The sequence below is a fragment of the Urocampus carinirostris genome, chromosome 18 (genome assembly GCF_059441175.1).
Source record: "Urocampus carinirostris isolate Australia breed hairy pipefish chromosome 18, RoL_Ucar_1.0, whole genome shotgun sequence".
In the NCBI taxonomy this organism is placed as follows: Eukaryota; Metazoa; Chordata; class Actinopteri; order Syngnathiformes; family Syngnathidae; genus Urocampus; species Urocampus carinirostris.
In genome coordinates, this window is record NC_142366.1 from 3,727,761 (window position 1) to 3,743,023 (window position 15,263).

At 42.9% G+C, this 15,263-nt stretch overlaps 1 protein-coding gene across 1 annotated transcript in view; it reads left to right on the forward strand.

Annotated features, from left to right (window-relative positions):
- Nucleotides 1-1,988: 1,988 nt before the first annotated feature.
- mrc1a (mannose receptor, C type 1a) overlaps nt 1,989-15,263 on the forward strand; it is a 54,115-nt gene continuing 40,840 nt past the window's right edge. The window contains exons 1-6 of the mRNA XM_088322222.1: nt 1,989-2,119; nt 6,428-6,829; nt 10,299-10,472; nt 13,339-13,494; nt 13,562-13,675; nt 13,787-13,927. Of these exons, the coding sequence (XP_088178348.1) occupies nt 2,059-2,119; nt 6,428-6,829; nt 10,299-10,472; nt 13,339-13,494; nt 13,562-13,675; nt 13,787-13,927 (1,048 nt within the window). The 5' untranslated portion in view covers nt 1,989-2,058. The remainder of the gene's footprint in view (nt 2,120-6,427; nt 6,830-10,298; nt 10,473-13,338; nt 13,495-13,561; nt 13,676-13,786; nt 13,928-15,263) is intronic.

The following is a 15,263-nucleotide window of genomic DNA, read 5'->3' on the forward strand; positions in this document are numbered from 1 at the left end:
CAATCCGGGGCTCCGAATAACTTCAGCCAATAACGATCGATTTAACGGATGATTGACACATCTTTTTCGGCCAATTGCAGGGTTTGTTTTGGCCCTCTAGCCAATCCGAGGCTCCGAATAACTTCAGCCAATAGCGATCGATTTGATGGATGATTGACACATTGGTTAGCCAATGAAACGCCAGTATATAAATCCCAGCATACACCGCGGACTTGCTACGCCATTGCTAAACTCTGCCGATTGCAGGGTTTGTTTTGGCCATCTAGCCAATCCGAGGCTCCGAATAACTTCAGCCAATAGTGATCGATTCAAATGATGATTGACACATTGGTTAGCCAATGAAACGCCGGTATATAAATCCCAGCATACACCGCGGACTACTCCAAGTTCGGGGTAAAATCGAGTCGGCGGCTGTTAAGTAAGTTGCGAGACCTTGCGAATTTGATATTGAGCCATATATAAGGCGCACTGTGTTATAAGGCGCATGGTCAGCTTTTGAAAAAAATTAAGACTTTTAGGTGCGCCTTATAGTGCGGAAAATACGGTATATATTATCTGCAAAACTACATTTTCTGTAGGCCTTCATAAATTGTCTGGCACCCGCACTTCCCGTTTGAGAGAAACGTCTGGCATTGATTGAGTTAAATGTGCTTTGATTTTGGACATCTATAACCATCATTTACACTGACTGTTTGTTCAAATGAAACAATTGTATGGTTCAGCATAATCATGTTTAGGGCAGGCAGTAGTCACTTAAAAATGGCCCTGGATTTTCACCTAGGAGCTGACCTCGTCTAGGACTTAGAAACCCAGTCTAATATTGGCTAATTTATGCTTATTTGTGTACAATAGCTATTTAGACTGCGCCCCCCTTTTGACTGTTTCTGTGCAATGTCCATTTCTGCTGTTTTGGTTAGCAACTTGGTTTGACTCTTTGAAAGATTCCTCTTGTTGATGTCTGTATGAATTATAATATATTTATTGCTCTTGTAAGATTGTGGGTCAACTACAACCGTACACTTTACGTGTTTTATTTCTTTTCACGTATTGAAGAAAGAACTAAATCAAATAAGATTGTTGGTCTGATCTTTACTGGTTATTATGCTTGAGATCACGGGTCACATTGACCCGAGATAATTTTTTTGGGGGATCAATATAATAAAGTTTTGTAATTTATACACTTTTACTGTATATTTGCATCAAAGTGAATGGGAAACTAAACAGTGACATAATATTTTAGGGGAAGCACTAAATTGACTGGTTTTAATGCAGAGCAATATGTCCCAATTATTATTTTACAACCAATCCAATCTATCTTTGAAATTTCCTACATATTCAAGTTGAAGTTCTGTTTTTTTTTTTCCTAAATGTATTTTTCAACATGATGGGTCTGATTGACCCACATGTTGTGTGTGGATTTCATTGTTTTATTAATTGAGCACAGTTTTCCAAATTTTCCAATTTTTATAACTGATTTTCCACTAGTTTCAAAATCAGGAAAAACTAATATAATAATCTGGAGGAACAAAAGTAATGATATCCAAATATTAAACTTGCACTCAGTCACAATAAAGCTTGAACATATTTAAAAAGAAAATAGAGAGATTATCCACTTATAAAATGTGTTTGATTACGCTTTGTTTTCAATCATTTTGGACAAATATTTCTGTGGTGTGAGATCGGCAGGCCATGTTGACCTGTAAGCAGTTTCTTGAACCATGGAAACAAAGAAAGCATGTTTTCAAGTTAGTCTCACAATCAGATTTAAGATTTATTTAATAGTCTACTCTCCCGGATCATTTAACACACACTGGGTCAAATCAAGCCCCGCGTTTCATTACTTAACAACCTGATGTAACGGTATTTTTTGGGGGTGCACAAAGTAATATCCATATATCAGTTGTATCTTCGAGAGGTGCTTCCCTGCTGGTTTCCTGCTCAGCCTCTCTCTCTGAGTGAGCGCCATGTGACAGGATGTCCAAGGAAGGAGTCGCAGCGACTTTAGCGGCAGCTAACCTCTCCACTTTATCACCGGACCGCCTGCAGACCACCTCCATCATGTGGCCTCGTTTCACCGTGATGCTGATATGCTTCCTGCGTCCCGTGGCAGCCAATGTTGGTACGTGAGGATGGAGACTTTTCCGATTTTGCATGCAAGACTAGCAATCTTTGCATGAAAACTTTTTCATTACCCTTAAATTTAAGTGTGCGATTGGGGAAAAATATTACTTAGACAAATCATTTATGTAGAATTGCCTTATAAAAGTGTACATTTAATCTATTACTTTTTGAGTAACATATTCTCAAGTCTTCACAATAAGCCAATTTTAGTTTTCTCAGTTTTTCACAATATTATACACAAGAAAACATTTCAAGTCCCTAATGATTGTTTTCTCTTGATTAATTTACTTTAATTTTATAATATATATATATATATATATATATATATATATATATATATATATATATACCGGTATGTGTATATATATATATACCGGTATGTGTATATATATATATATATATATATATATATATATATATATATATATTGTAAATTAATCAAGAGAAAACAATCATAAGGGACTTGAAATGTTTTCTTGTGTATACTATTGTGAAAAACTGAGAAAACTAAAATTGGCTTATTGTGAAGACTTGAGAATATGTTACCCAAAAAGTATATATATATATATATATATGTATATATATATATGTATATATATATATATATATTCATTCTACGTCACGGCGGCTGGGTGGTTAGCGCGCAGCCCCACGGTGCGGAGAAACATGGTTAAAGTCCAGCTACTTCAGCCTCCACGTATGGAATTCGCATGTTCTCCCCATGTCTGCGTTGGTTTCCTCCGGGCACCTCCTACCTACTAAATTCCATCCATCCATCCACCCATTATCTTCTGCTTATCCGGGGTCGGGTCGCGGGGGCAGCAGCCTTAAAAGGGAAGCCCAGACGTCCCTATCCCCAGCCACCTCCTCCAGCTCATCCGACGGGATCCCGAGGCGTTCCCAAGCCAGCCGAGAGACATAGTCTCTCCAGCGTGTCCTGGGTCGCCCTCAGGGCCTCCTGCCAGTGGGACATGCCCGGAACACCTCCCGAGGGAGGCGTCCAGGAGGCATCCTTATCAGATGCCAGAACCACCTCAACTGGCTCCCCTCAATGCGAAGGAGCAGTGGCTCTGCACAGAGTCCCTCCCAGATGACTGAGCTTCTCACCTTATCTCCAAGTAAAACCCAGACACCCTACGGAGGAAACTCATTTCGGCCACTTGTATCCGGGATTGTGTTCATTCGGTCATTACCCAAAGTTCATGACCATAAGTGAGGTTATGAACGTAGATTGACCAGTAGATCGAGAGCTTTGCCTTTCGGCTAAGCTCCCTCTTCACCATGACGGACCGGCACTGGGTACGAATGACGGCAGACGCTGCACCGACCCGTCTGTCGATCTCCCGTTCCATCCTACCCTCACTCGTGAACAAGACCCCAAGATACTTGAACTCCTCCACTTGGGGCAAGATCTCATCCCCAACCCAGAGGGAGCATGCCACCCTTTTCCGACTGAGTACCATGGTCTCGGACTTGGAGGTGCTCATCCTAATTCCGGCCGCTTCACACTCGGCTGCGAAACGCTCCAGCAAGGGCTTCATATTACGGCCTGAGGAAGCCAACAGCACCACAACATCTGCAAAAAGCAGTGATGAGGCCCTTAAACCGGACTCCATCCCCACCAAGGCTGCGCCTACAAAATTCTGTCCATAAAAGTTATGAACAGAATCGGTGACAAAGGGCAGCCCTGGCGGAGTCCAACCCTCACCGGGAACGAATCCGACTTACTGCAGGCAAAGCGGACCAGACTCTGGTACCGGGCATACAGGGACCGCACACCCTGGATAAAACTGTGCGGTACCCCATACTCCCGAAGCACCCGAGGAACACGGTCGAATACCTTTTCCAAGTCTACAAAACACATGTAGACCGGACAGGCAAACTCCCATGCACCCTCAAAGACCCTGCAGAGTGTGTAAAGCTGGTCCAGTGTTCCACGGCCAGGACGAAAACCACACTGTTCCTCCTGAATCTGAGATTCCACCTCCTGGCGGACCCTCCTCTCCAGTACCCCTGAATAGACCTTACCTGTAGTTGGAACACACTCTCCGGTCCACCTTCTTAAAGAGGGGAACAACCACGCCAGTCCAGAGGCACTGTCCCCGATGTCCACGCGATGTTGCAGAGGCGCGTCAACCATGACACGCCCAAAACATCCAGAGCCTTAATGAACTCCGGGCGGATCTCATCGACCCCCAGGGCCCTGCCACTGAGGAGCTTTTTGACCACCTCGGTGACTTCAACCCCAGCCATGCGAGAGCCCAACTCAGAGTCCTCCGGCTCTGCTTCCTCAGAGGAAGACGTGTCGGTGGGATCGAGGAGGTCTTCGAAGTACTCCGCCCACTGATTCACAACGTCCCGGGCCGAGGTCAGCAACACCCAATCGGCACTATACAGTGTCGATAGCACACTGCTGCCCCCCCTAAGACGCCGGATGGTGGACCAGAATTTCCTCGAAGCCGTTCGGAAGTCGACTTCTATGGCCTCGCCAAACTCCTCCCATGCCTGAGTTTTTGCCTCGACAACCGCTGAAGCCGCATTCTGCTTGGCCAGCCGATACCTGCCAGCTGCTTCCAGAGTCCCACAGGCTAGGAAGGCCCAATAAGACTTTCTTCAGCTTGAAGGCATCCCTCACCGCCGGTGACCACCAACGGGTCTGAGGGTTGCCGCCACGGCAGGCACCGACTACCTTACTGCCACAGCTCCGATCAGCCGCTTCGACAATGGAGGGGTGAAACATGGTCAACTCGGACTCAATGTCCCCCGCCTCCCTCGGGACATGGGCAAAGTTCTGCCGGAGGTGTGAATTGAAACTTCTTCTGACAGGAGATTCCGCCAGCCGTTCCCAACAGACCCTCAAAACACGCTTGGGTCTGCCAGGTCGGACTTGCATCTTCCCCCACCATCGAAGCCAACTCACCACCAGGTGGTGATCAGTTGACAGTTCCGCCCCTCTCTTCACCCGAGTGTCCGCTGGTCAGACGAAACGATGACAAAGTCGATCATTGAACTACGACTTAGGGTATCCTGGTGCCAAGTTCAAATATGGACACCCTTATGTCTGAACATGGTGTTCGTTATGGACAAACCATGACGGCCACGGAAGTCCAATAACGAAACACCACTCGGGTTCAGGTCAGGGGGGCCGTTTTTCCCAATCACGCCCCTCCAGGTCTCACTGTCATTGCCCACGTGAGCGTTGAAGTCCCCCAGCAGTATGAGGGAGTCCCCAGGGGGCGCGCTCTCAAGCACACCCTCTAAGGACTCCAAGGAGGTTGGGTACTCTGAACTGCTATTTGGTGCATAAGCACAAACAACAGTCAGGACCCGTCCCCCCACCCAAAGGCGGAGGTGGACTACCCTCTCGTCTAGGGTCATTGGTGAACCCCAATATACAGGCGCCGAGCCGTGGAGCAACTTATATGCCTACGCCTACTCTGCACCTCTCACCACGGGCAACTCCAGAGTGGAAGAGAGTCCAACCCCTCTCGAGAGGACTGGTACCAGAGCCCAGGCCGTGCGTGGAGGTGAGTCCGACTCCATCTAGTCGGAATTTCTCAACTTCACACACCAACTCGGGCTCCTTCCCTGCCAGAGAGGTAACGTTCCATGTCCCAAAAGCCAGTTTCTAACAGAGGATGGGAGATGTAGCACCACCTAAAGTCTATCTGTGTCCACCATTGGAGGTGTCATGTAACACCCAAAGCTTACAAGGAGCAAGAGATTATGATTTACAATTGTAGCTTGAGTTTCAAAAATCATAGGTTCTCCATTTTGTGTCTGTAAAATAACTTTGTTTCCAGCTGCATAAGTTTAGCATGGTGTTATTTTGGACAGATTTCAAGTCCCCTTGTTTAATGTATTTTCTTTGATCTAAAAATGCAAAACAGAAAAAGACATTGTGCCTACTAAAGAAGATAGCTTTGTTTATTTTAAACCAACAAGGGCAGACAGGCCACCACCTCATATCTATCTTTGTAATCCAATGCGTTACGGTTGAATAAAAATGCAAATGTTATAGAAAATCTGTCTCCTAAAGAAGGTAGTTTGAAAAAAAAATAAAAATTTTAACTCAAAAAGTCACGTTCTTAGTAAGGGCAGAGAGGCGAAAGCTTAAGCACCATGTAATATCTATTGGTGCACACCACTGGAATACTGCTTTTTCATGATTTAATTTCCATTACATTCTAAATTTGTGGATATTTTAAATTGTTTTCAACCTTGTGCCTGAGATGATAAGAGAGAACAATAAAATTAATTGTTTAAAACAATAAATCTGTAATTTTTTTCCCCTGTCGTGCTTCAGACAGCAGTTCCTTCTTGATCTTCAACCAGGATCACAACAAGTGTGTTAAGGTCATCCATGCCTCGTCGGTCACGCTTTCTCAGTGCGATCCCCGCGCCAAGGACCAGCAGTTCCGCTGGGCTTCGGCCGAGCGTCTGCTCAGCCTCTCCCTCAACCTGTGCCTGGGGGCTGTGGAGATCAAGGACTGGGTCAAGGTTCTACTTTTTGAGTGCAATGAGGCCAGCGAGCTGCAGCGCTGGCAGTGCAAGAACGAGACCCTCTTCGGACTGCGAAACCGAGACCTGCACCTCAACTGGGGGAATCGCAACGAGAAGAACCTGATGATATATAAGGGATCAGGGGTGTGGAGCCGATGGAAGGTCTACGGGACACATTTAGACCTGTGCTCCAAGGGCTATCAAGGTAGGAGATACTATCTTCTGTGTTTTGCTCTTATTGTGACTACTGGTATACATTAGTCCTCCAAGATACAACATTAGTGCATTCTGAGGTTGGGATCGCAAAGTGAAATTGCTGTATAGCTGGGGTCAGAAACCTAGTGTTATGTGTAGCTAATGCGTTCTGAACACCAGTTAACCCAAATTAAGAAAAAACCAACATAATAGTGTATAAAGGATTTGCGCAGGTGCTTAAAAGCCTTGAAACTGCTTGACTTTTAATGTTGTTTTCAAGGTTTGACAAGTTCATGAATTTTGGGTAAAATACTTGTAAATGCTTGAAACTGTTGCCATGTTTCCCGGCAGTCTGACTTGACTAACGTCTATTCATAACTAACCGCAGCAGGCATTAGTTTGTATAGTGCTGTCATGTGAAGTACACGGTGTGCCCAAAAGGACAGAAGAAGAGACCAAGACAGAAGTGAAATTAGATAATTGACTTTTAAAGTGCCCAAAAAGTACTTGAATTTGGTCTTTAAAAAGATGTATGAACTCTGTACATCGTAGGCAAAACCTTTGGGTAATATCTGTGTAGCCTATATGGCTAAATAACTTTATAAATATATATATATATATATATATATATATATATATATATATATATATATATATATATAGAGCAGGGGTGTCAAAATAATCGAGGAGGGCCTCAAAGCTAATGGCAGTCCTGTCCTCAAAGTGCTTGATGTAACTCATAAATAATAAATGTTACTAAGATGATTAAATGTTATGTAAAATAATTGTAACACCCCCCACATGTAAAATACCTCTGAATTGATCAATAAAAAATTTTTTCGCTACACACAAATATATACAGGGAGTGCAGAATTATTAGGCAAGTTGTATTTTTGAGGATTAATTTTATTATTGAACAACAACCATGTTCTTAATGAACCCAAAAGTCTCATTAATATCAAAGCTGAATATTTTGGAAGTTGGAGTGGGGCTTTTTTAGTTTTAGCTATTTTAGGAGGATATCTGTGTGTGCAGGTGACTATTACTGTGCATAATTATTAGGCAACTTAACAAAAAACAAATGTATACCCATTTCAATTATTTATTTTCATCAGGGAAACCAATATAACAGCTCAACATTCACAAATATACATTTCTGACATTCAAAAACAAAACAAAAACAAATCAGTGACCAATATAGCCACCTTTCTTTGCAAGGACACTCAAAAGCCTGCCATCCATGGATTCTGTCAGTGCTTTGATCTGTTCACGATCAACATTGCGTGCAGCAGCAACCACAGCCTCCCAGACACTGTTCAGAGAGGTGTACTGTTTTCCCTCCTTGTAAATCTCACATTTGATGAGGGACCACAGGTTCTCTATGGGGTTCAGATCAGGTGAACAAGGAGGCCATGTCATTAGTTTTTCTTCTTTTAGACCCTTTCTTGCCAGCCACGCTGTGGAGTACTTGGATGCGTGTGATGGAGCGTTGTCCTGCATGAAAATCATGTTTTTCTTGAAGGATGCGGACTTCTTCCTGTACCACTGCTTGAAGAAGGTGTCTTCCAGAAACTGGCAGTAGGACTGGGAGTTGAGCTTGAGTCCATCCTCAACCCGAAAAGGCCCCACAAGCTCATCTTTGATGATACCAGCCCATACCAGTACCCCACCTCCACCTTGCTGGCATCTGAGGCGGACTGGAGCTCTCTGCCCTTTACCGATCCAGCCACGGGCCCATCCATCTGGCCCATCAAGACTCACTCTCATTTCATCAGTCCATAAAACCTTAGAAAAATCCGTCTTGGGATTTTTCTTGGCCCAGTCTTGACGTTTCAGCTTGTGTGTCTTGTTCAGTGGTGGTCGTTTTTCAGCCTTTCTTACCTTGGCCATGTCTCTGAGTATTGCACACCTTGTGCTTTTGGGCACTCCAGTGATGTTGCAGCTCTGAAATATGGCAAAACTGGTGGCAAGTGGCATCTTGGCAGCTGTACGCTTGACTTTTCTCAGTTCACGGGCAGTTATTTTGCGCCTTGGTTTTTCTACACGCTTCTTGCGACCCTGTTGACTATTTTGAATGTAACGCTTGATTGTTCGATGATCACGCTTCAGAAGCTTGGCAATTTTAAGAGTGCTGCATCCCTCTGCAAGATATCTCACTATTTTTGACTTTTCAGAGCCTGCCAAGTCCCTCTTCTGACCCATTTTGCCAAAGGAAAGGAAGTTGCCTAATAATTATGCACACCTGATATAGGGTGTTGATGTCATTAAACCACACCCCTTCTCATTACAGAGATGCACATCACCTGATATGCTTAATTGGTAGTAGGCTTTCGAGCCTATACAGCTTGGAGTAAGACAACATGCATAAAGAGGATGATGTGGTCAAAATACTCATTTGCCTAATAATTCTGCACTATATATGCATGTATATATATATATATATATATATATATATATATATATATATATATATATATATATATATATGGGCAGCACGGCGGCGCAGTGGTTAGCGCATGTGCGGCACAGTTCATATTATGGGAACCTCCTGCGTGGGTTCAAATCCAGCTCCAGACTTGCCGGTCGAAATTGTCCCTAGGTGTGAATGAGCGAGTGAGTTGTCTGTCCTCGTGTGCCCTGCGATTGGCTGGCAACCAGTTCAGGGTGTCCCCTGCCAACTGCCCGATGATTGCTGGGATGGGCTCCAGCACCCCCGCGACCCTACTGAGGATAAGCGGTGCAGCTAATATATATATATATATATATATATATATATATATATATATATATATATATATATACATATATATTGGTTTTGAACTAGAAATATCAAAATAACACATGTTCTTGGATATTTTTGGGATCATTTATACATCAATTCTCCTCATTGGCAGAACCGTCACTATGCGTGTATTGTAGTCAACATGCATCTTGGGAAATTGAGTTTTTGGACGAAGCAGTCTTTTCACCCTTTTTTTTTTGTGAATGAGCGAGTGAGTTGTCTTTCTCTATGTGCCCTGCGACTGGCTGGCAACCAGTCCAGGGTGTCCCCTCCCACTGCCTGAAGCTGGCTGGGATGGGCTCCAGCAACCTCCGCGAGCCTACTGAGGATAAGCTGTGCAGATAACTGATGGATACAGTACAAATAAACATTCTACATAAAATATTGAAGTGAATAAATAGAAAAGTATTGTGGAAGGTAGTTCAGGAAATAACATATCAGCATTTGCTTGATGCCATGTTGCAAACCAAAAGCAGACCACAGACAATCTGGAGACTCAACTCATCATACACACAAACAATGCAAAGTTTGAGTTATATACGTTTTGGGCACCCGGAATAATTTAGACACAATATTGTATAGTGGGTAAAATGTTGTAAAAAAGGGTAAGAAAAACAAAATGTCATAAGGCGCTGACGCTTTATTTCGGGGTATACTGTAAATTCTCAAGGCTGGACTTAATGTTTTGTCCCTACAGAGGTTTTCACCATCGGGGGCAATTCTTTTGGTGCACCCTGCCTGTTCCCATTCAAATTTGGCGAGCAGTGGTACTCTGAGTGTACCAAAGAGGGCCGCACTGACGGCCATCTGTGGTGTGCTACCAAGGCCAATTACAACAGTGAGAAAAAGTGGGGCTTTTGTCCCACCAAAGGTAAGTCACCAAAAAAACAAAAACAAGCCCTCCTCTCCATAAACACATTTTTCTGTGTCATTTTTTTGCCTCGAAAAAGGTCAGCACTAACAATTAGGGTTTATGACCCCTTTTGAACAGAACAACACATATCTCCACACTGACTTGTCAGCAGTCCTTGTTTTCCTCTTCCCACAGTCCTCTCGTCCCCTTGGCCACGTCTGCAAAATGACTGAAAATCAGCACGTGTGCTTTTTAACATGGTTGAACTGGCCCATTGTACAATACAAAACAACAGACATAAAACTTGTGCTTACCAGGTGTAAACAACCTATTGACTATCCTTGTTTTCCTATTTTATGACAAGTACTGTCTGAGAATCATGTGTAATAATTTGCATTTATCTACAAAGACAAGCTGTCATAAATAAGCTCATGAATTATAAAGTTTTTTTTTAATCAAATTTACATGTTAGACTCCTGAAAAAACACTTGAGTGGCCCGCAAACCGGTTCTACAAATATCTCATCAGTGATGGACCATTGTGATTTTGTAAAAAATTTAATTTCTAACTGGCATGAGAAATCAGTAAAATGATAGGTGTCTTCAAACACATGATCAATTATTCATTCTTTTTACTTGACTGCCAACATTGTCAGACAGGACAAAAGGAAGACTGAGATCACTTGCGCTCGTTTCTTGGTTTTATTGAAAGGAAGGAAATGACAAGGTGGGATTCTTCGATCCGTTGGTTGGCGGATTGACGGAACTTGACAAGCGGGTGAAGGCTTGGCGGGAATGGTCGCGGACAGGTGTAATCGTAGTGTTCGGAAAAGAGTTCAGGAGTCAGACGGGCAGGGCAGATTTACAGAAACGGGTCGGCAACGGAGATCAATCAGAAGAGATCAGGGAGCAGGCAAAGAGTCAGAGTCAGTACGGGCTTACTGAGCTGAAGGCAACAGGTAGCATGAGTACAATCGGATAAAGTGTTACCGGAAACTGGGGATTTAAATGTACAGGGTGCGCCAATCAGCTGTCCTGGCTGTTGGCGCCAAATCCTGAACACAAGTGTTCCCGATCCGGGTGACTGTGACAAACACAGAAGCTCTTTGTAGGAAAGGTCAAAGCCGACTTTACTTCCTCAGAAGGCTGGCCTCTTTCAACATCTTCAAAAGGCTCCTGAAAATATTCTATGAGACAGTTGTGGCAAGCGCCCTCTTGTCAAGTCAAGTCAAGTCATCTTTATTTGTATAGCCATAAATCACGAAGAGTCTCAAAGGGCTTCACAGATTATTACAATATATTACACAGACTATTTTTCAGCCGACGAGAAGAGTAAGTTATTCATATGCTATGGTGTAGAAGTGAGTTTTAAGTTTAGATTTAAACATTTCCACTGAGGTTGCAGATCGGATCTCAGGGGGAAGAGCATTCCACAGCACCGGTGCCCGGATGGAGAACGCTCTCGAACCAGCAGAACACTTCGTGTTGGGGAGGCAGCGTCATGAAGAAGGATGCCTCTCGTCTCAATAAACTGGCGAGGAAAGCGAGCTCTGTTGTGGGCACAGAGCTGGACAGCCTGACAACAGTAGCTGAGAGACGGGCACTGAAAAAGCTGCGGTCAATCATGGACAACTCATCGCATCCACTACACAGCATTATATCCAGACAGAAGAGCAGCTTCAGCGACAGACTGCTGTCACTGTCTTGCACCACGGACAGACTGAAGAGATCTTTTCTTCCTCATGCCATGAGGCTCTTTAACTCCACCCGGCAGAGTAAAGGCCCACATTAAACCACACCCCTACATTGCATATTACCGTATTTTTATTGCAGTGTGTATTTTATGTAGCACTATTTAAATACTCTATACAACACGCTACAGTGGGTACTAGCACGTCACGTCACATTGGGTATTTGTATATTGTATTCCTTTTGCTTTATTATTGTACAGGGATGCTGCTGGAAATGTGAATTTCCCTGCGGGGGATGAATAAAGTATCTATCTATCTATCTATCTATCTATCTATCTATCTATCTATCTATCTATCTATCTATCTATCTATCTATCTATCTATCTATCTATCTATCTCTCTATATCTCTATATCTCTATATCTCTATCTATCTATCTCTCTATATCTCTATCTATCTATCTCTCTATCTCTCTATATCTCTATATCTCTATATCTCTATCTATCTATATCTCTATCTATCTATCTACTTTTATGATTAACTCATAATTAATAATATAAATCCATAGGTGCCTTGATACAAGTCATTTTTTTTAGTGGTTTGTGTGGCCTATTTCTACCCTGCTTCTGATAATTATACACTTATATTAACATGATAACAAAATATTAGTAGCACAGTAAAAAAAGGATGATTTCTTAATAAACATACACAAGTGTTTCAAAATATATAGTATCCTTTAAATATTAATAATTAAATATTGTAATAAATATATGTATCCCCCTGTACTAACCCATTAGCAAACAATTTATACATAAAAAGAAAAGAAAAATGATTCTGCTGAAGACAGCCACTCAATGTACATATTAAAAATTTGTGAAATTGTTCACATACGCCACATGCTTTTCAATTTCTCATTCAGATTTGAAAGGATGGATCTTAATTATCTTCAACATAAATACTTTTTTTAAATTCAATTTGTCTTTATTATGTACTATCTGTGATATTTACATCTCCAAGGATGTCAATTTTTTGAAACAACCTTGATAATATTAGAGGGTTCAAATGCAAAGGTCTTTGGTCTTCTGAATGAAATTGACCCACATGAGCATCATAAAGGTTGTCATCTTTACTGACTTTTTCAAAGAGATTACATTGAATAACTCAATTTATTCTTTGGAGTTAATTTAAACCTTAGAGACTTCCGGTTGGGACACAGACCCGGTGACGGGGGTCCAGTACCAGCGCAATGCCCAGTCGGTGCTGACTTGGCACCAGGCCCGCAAGAGCTGCCAGCAGCAAGGAGCCGATCTTCTCAGCATCGTGGAGCTCCACGAGCAGACTTACATTTCAGGTACCGCTGAAAAAAGAATCCCAAACGAAGCGAACGCGTCCTTGACGGGTTTCTCTGCCTGACTTAGGACTGACCAGCACCTTAGGAAGCGCCCTGTGGATTGGACTCAACAGTTTAGGATACGAGGGAGGATGGCAGTGGAGCAATGGGAACCCATTCCGATATTTAAACTGGGCACCAGGTCAGTCAAGGCGACACATTCTAAATTTGGCATATATATCCATGACTTCTTTCGTAAAGCATTCCTATTCACCAGTTAGTAAGTTGTCCCGGTATCGTCATCTTTCAACAGGTCATCCGTCATCCGATCCTGGAATGAACTGCGCCGCTTTGAATGCGGGTAAGGCCTCCAAATGGGAGACCAGGACTTGCGGCAAGAAGCTGGGATACATTTGCAGGAAAGGGAACTCTAGCACTCTTCCTCCTCTGCCCAGTAAGATGCTGAAAACATTTGCCATTTGCTTGTACTATGATGCACATTTTTTTTCAAATTTAACCAACTTGAGTGAGCAACTTGAAGTTTGGTAGACTTGTCTTGAATGACTACATTTCAAAACAAGTTTCCTAGACCAATTTCTGAAATGACACCGGACCGTTTTCAGCTTCAAAAGTCATTGTCAGTGAAAAACATGAAATTTAATATACTTATGTTACAACGCACCTTTCACGGTCTCGCTGCCTCATCATGCATTGCGTTCTTAACTCTGATTAGCTAAAAAGTCCCAAAGAGATTTGGTATCGGTAAAAAAATAATTTTCGTAGCGTTTACAGGTACACTATACAGTTCTTTTATTTGTAAAAAAATATATATTCTTCTTATAAAAATGATTTGCCCCTCGGGATACAACATTAATCCATTCTGAGGTGGGGATCGGAAAGTAAAATTGTTGTATATTGAAATTGGTGTCTCAGCTTGGGCATGTATTTCATGAGGTTCCCTAATAAGTACAATGTGTCCAATGCTTGACCTTTTTGGCTGCATGGTTTGTACAGGTGCTCTAATTTCTTGAAAAACTTGAATTTAAAGTTTTGTTTTCAAGGTTTGAAAAGTGCTTGAATTTTTGTCAAGAACCAGGTACGGAGACGGGAACCCAATTGCGTTAGTTTCTTAGTTTTATTAGAAAAGAGACGTAAGCTGGCACCCACGATCCAGTGATCGTTGATTGTGGGGAGCAGGTCGCTCGTGACGCGGAAGTGGCACTTCTCTGGCGAGCGATTGTGGTGTCGAAGAGGGAAAAGCAGGTCACGTTACCGGGGCGCAGGAGCAGAGACGTGATCAAACGGAAACAGGTCGAAGCCGGTAAACGTACGGGAGTCAAAAACAGGGAGTCAGGTTCAGAAGGCTTGCCTTAGCGGGAGCTGAAGGTTCACAACGATCAGACGCCAGTAACGGGTAGCCGGGGGGGTTAAAAAGTGGCAAGTAGCCAATCAGCGACCAGGGCTGTTGGCGCCACCAGGGCAGCCGCAGGTGCCGCGAATCAGTAATCATGACAATTTTGGGTGAAGTGCTTTTAAATTTCTTAAATTGTTGCCATGTTTCTTGGCAGTCTGACTTGATAAAACTTTAGAAGAATTTACTTTCTTTGGCTGTAAGGTTCATATGGGTGCTTGACATCCTTAAAAATACTTGAATTTTAATGTTGTATTAGAAAAATGCTTCAATTTTGGGTCAAGCACTTCTAAATACTGGAAGTTGTTTTCTCAACTAGTCTGCTTAAAAATAACACAGACACTGCTCTCTGGTGGCTTCGCTTTGCATTTGCATTTCT